The following is a 2806-nucleotide window of genomic DNA, read 5'->3' as shown; positions in this document are numbered from 1 at the left end:
TCATTTTTAGTGAGTTTCTTAACAACATATCAGTGATGCAGCAACATCTGTTCACAGTCCTGTTGTTCACAGGTGAGCTGTGTGTGTGTGTGTGTGTGTGTGTGTGTGTGTGTGTGTGTGTGTGTGTGTGTGTGTGTGTGTTTCAGTGAGCTGCTTAATGTGTATAATGATTTAAAATGCAGACTTCCATCAATTTACAGAAAGGAGGCAAAGGGTAGCCTCACCTTAAACTGATAACCCTACTGTCTAATATTACAAGAATTATAATATTTAGAAAACACAATGCATGATATAAAGTTACAGACATATTGGCTTTAGGTAAATAGTACAATTAAATAGTAAAATTTAAATAAAAGTATAGTTATTGATTTCTCTGCTAACCTTGTACAAAAACTTCTCCACAGCAGTTGTGCCTCTCATCCTTTCTGTCCCTCGTAAGTATTATCTGATCCAGCAGGGGAAAACATGGAGTGCTGCGCAGGCGTATTGTCGAGCCACACACATTGACCTGGCTGTCATAACAAGTTATAAGGATCTGGTTCAACTTCAGAACGAAGCACAGAGACAACACTTCAGTTCCAGTGCTTGGATTGGACTGTACAATTACTATGACGCCTGGCTTTGGTCCTATGGAAGTGAGCCACTGGGAAGTTTTACAATGTGGATTACAAGTGAACCCAACAACTATGGTGGAAATGAAGCTTGTGGTCTAATATCTCCAGCCGGATGGAATGATTTTCCATGTGAAGACGCATGCCCATATGTGTGCTTTGATGGTAAACTGCATATGTTTAACAATTTCTCCATAGGGCTGGCTGGCTGGTTAAAACATTACAGACTATGTGCTCTCTATGTTCTCATTAAAATTAATTGTGCTTTAAAGTAGCAAATAAAAAGTGTTTGTGCATTTGTGAACTGATGGTCCGTTTCTAGTTTTAGCATTTTTTTTCTTATCCAGTTGACAATATATTTAACATGTGTGGTAATCGTGTGTTGTGTTTTTCATTTTCACAGCCAGTAAAACAGGAAATAGTAGATATATTTACATCTCTAATCCGTTGTCATGGGCTGCAGCTCAGGCATTCTGCAGACTGTATTATACAGATCTGGTCACTATTACAAGTGCAACGGAAAACTCAGTTATCCTGGGAATGATCTCTGAGAATACTTGGATTGGTCTGTACAGAGATACGTGGAGGTGGACAGATCACACCATCTTCTCTACCACCAGCTGGTTGGCTACACAACCTGATCAATACCAGTGGAAACAAGGCTGTGGTTTTATAAGTAACGGTCAGGCTGTCGACACTCTGTGCACAAACATAATGCCTTTCTTCTGTTACACATGTGAGTTAGAGTTTTATGTTTTTTTATTAGGTAAATTTGAACTAATTTTAAAATGTTCAATTATGTGCTTGTGTTTGTGTTTTAATGTGTCATTGCATTTCTACATTTAGTTATCACAGGAAAACAACAAATAGTAAGGATGAAGATACAGTCGTATCAGGATGTTAATAATCTTTCAGTAAAATTGGCCATCTTGGAGCAGGTGGGTTTCATCCTCCACACCTGACTTATAATGAACTGTCTCCTCATTACTGCAGAACCTGAGTCACTTCATCGAGCTCTGACACATACACACTGAACTCTAATCTGAATTTTTACTTTTTCTGTTCAGATTCTGTAGCTGTTTTGCAGCACTTATAGGAGATTAGTGCACATATTTTGCATTCCTAACAATAAATGTCATTCTGTTTATTAGATCAAACAGAAAATGAGCGAACATGGAATGGCAGAGAACATCACAGTGAAATGGAGAGAGGAATCAGATGGTAAGGTGTTCCACCATTAGAAAGAAGAGCTCTAAATCTTGCATCTGAATCTCAAATTGTAGTGCACAACTATTTTATTTTGTATAATAAGTTTGCTCTAAGAAATGTATTGACTTTATCGAGTAGACTATTTTTGTAGACAATTTTTTATTTGTTTATGATTTTCTTTCGACTGAATGTACTAAATCAACAAAGATGTTTGGTTTCTCAGTTTTTCAGATACAGTGGTGTTGTATTTCCTTGTTATAGCCATTCAACCATTCTTTAAGAATCTGCAGATTATGTGATGTAAAAACAAGTGAATAGTTTGCGAGGAATACTTTCTCCTGACGGTCTTTTCATGCTTACATTTGAGTTACATCTTCAGGAGTTCCACTGTCTCTCTTTTTAATCACTGGAAGCCTTGGTGTCTGTAATAACTGTTCTGAAACAAACTGAAACACTCAATAAAAAATACAATTCTTTTCAAAACACCTGTGTTCATGATTCATATGCAGCATTGCTAGTAACAGTGGTGGAAAAACTGTGAAAAATACACAATATCTGGTAAAACAACATTTTATTAAGGATTTCTGTTGTGTAAAAGAAATAATGAGCCAAATAGTTCAATGGAAAATGAGTGAGCTGCCCTCCCTCCACAGAGCTTTATTTTTGTACAATTCTGATCATTCAGGTGGCACATGCACACTAGAGGCTGACTTTTTTTGGGATTCAAACAGGTCACAGGAATCACAGGAAACAAAATCACTATTAATAACGTGACTGGAACGGGACAGAAAAAAATGTCAGCGGGCATGGGCGGGACCGGGAATACACAAATATACATTTGATATAAATAAAAATATAATCTGTTTGCTTTGGTATGGCTGGTTAAATGAATGACATGCTCCACACACCCGTGACAATTGGTCTTCCCCATGCACTCTCTAGAAGCTGTGAAAATTTAAAAAAAGTCAATCGACGATTTCTTATGA

General features: G+C 37.1%; 1 protein-coding gene across 1 annotated transcript; it reads left to right on the top strand.

Annotated features, from left to right (window-relative positions):
- On the top strand, positions 1-2267 carry LOC113663753 (lymphocyte antigen 75-like). Its single transcript, XM_027179193.2, has 5 exons — positions 1-72; positions 405-776; positions 1015-1347; positions 1458-1549; positions 1763-2267. Exons 1-5 carry the CDS (start codon positions 36-38, stop codon positions 1850-1852), a joined length of 924 nt encoding a protein of 307 aa, XP_027034994.2. The 5' UTR covers positions 1-35; the 3' UTR covers positions 1853-2267.
- The last annotated feature ends 539 nt before the right edge of the window (positions 2268-2806 follow it).

Source organism: Tachysurus fulvidraco, chromosome 19, assembly GCF_022655615.1.
Source record: "Tachysurus fulvidraco isolate hzauxx_2018 chromosome 19, HZAU_PFXX_2.0, whole genome shotgun sequence".
Classification (NCBI taxonomy): domain Eukaryota; kingdom Metazoa; phylum Chordata; class Actinopteri; order Siluriformes; family Bagridae; genus Tachysurus; species Tachysurus fulvidraco.
This window is presented reverse-complemented; position numbering and strand designations above follow the sequence as displayed.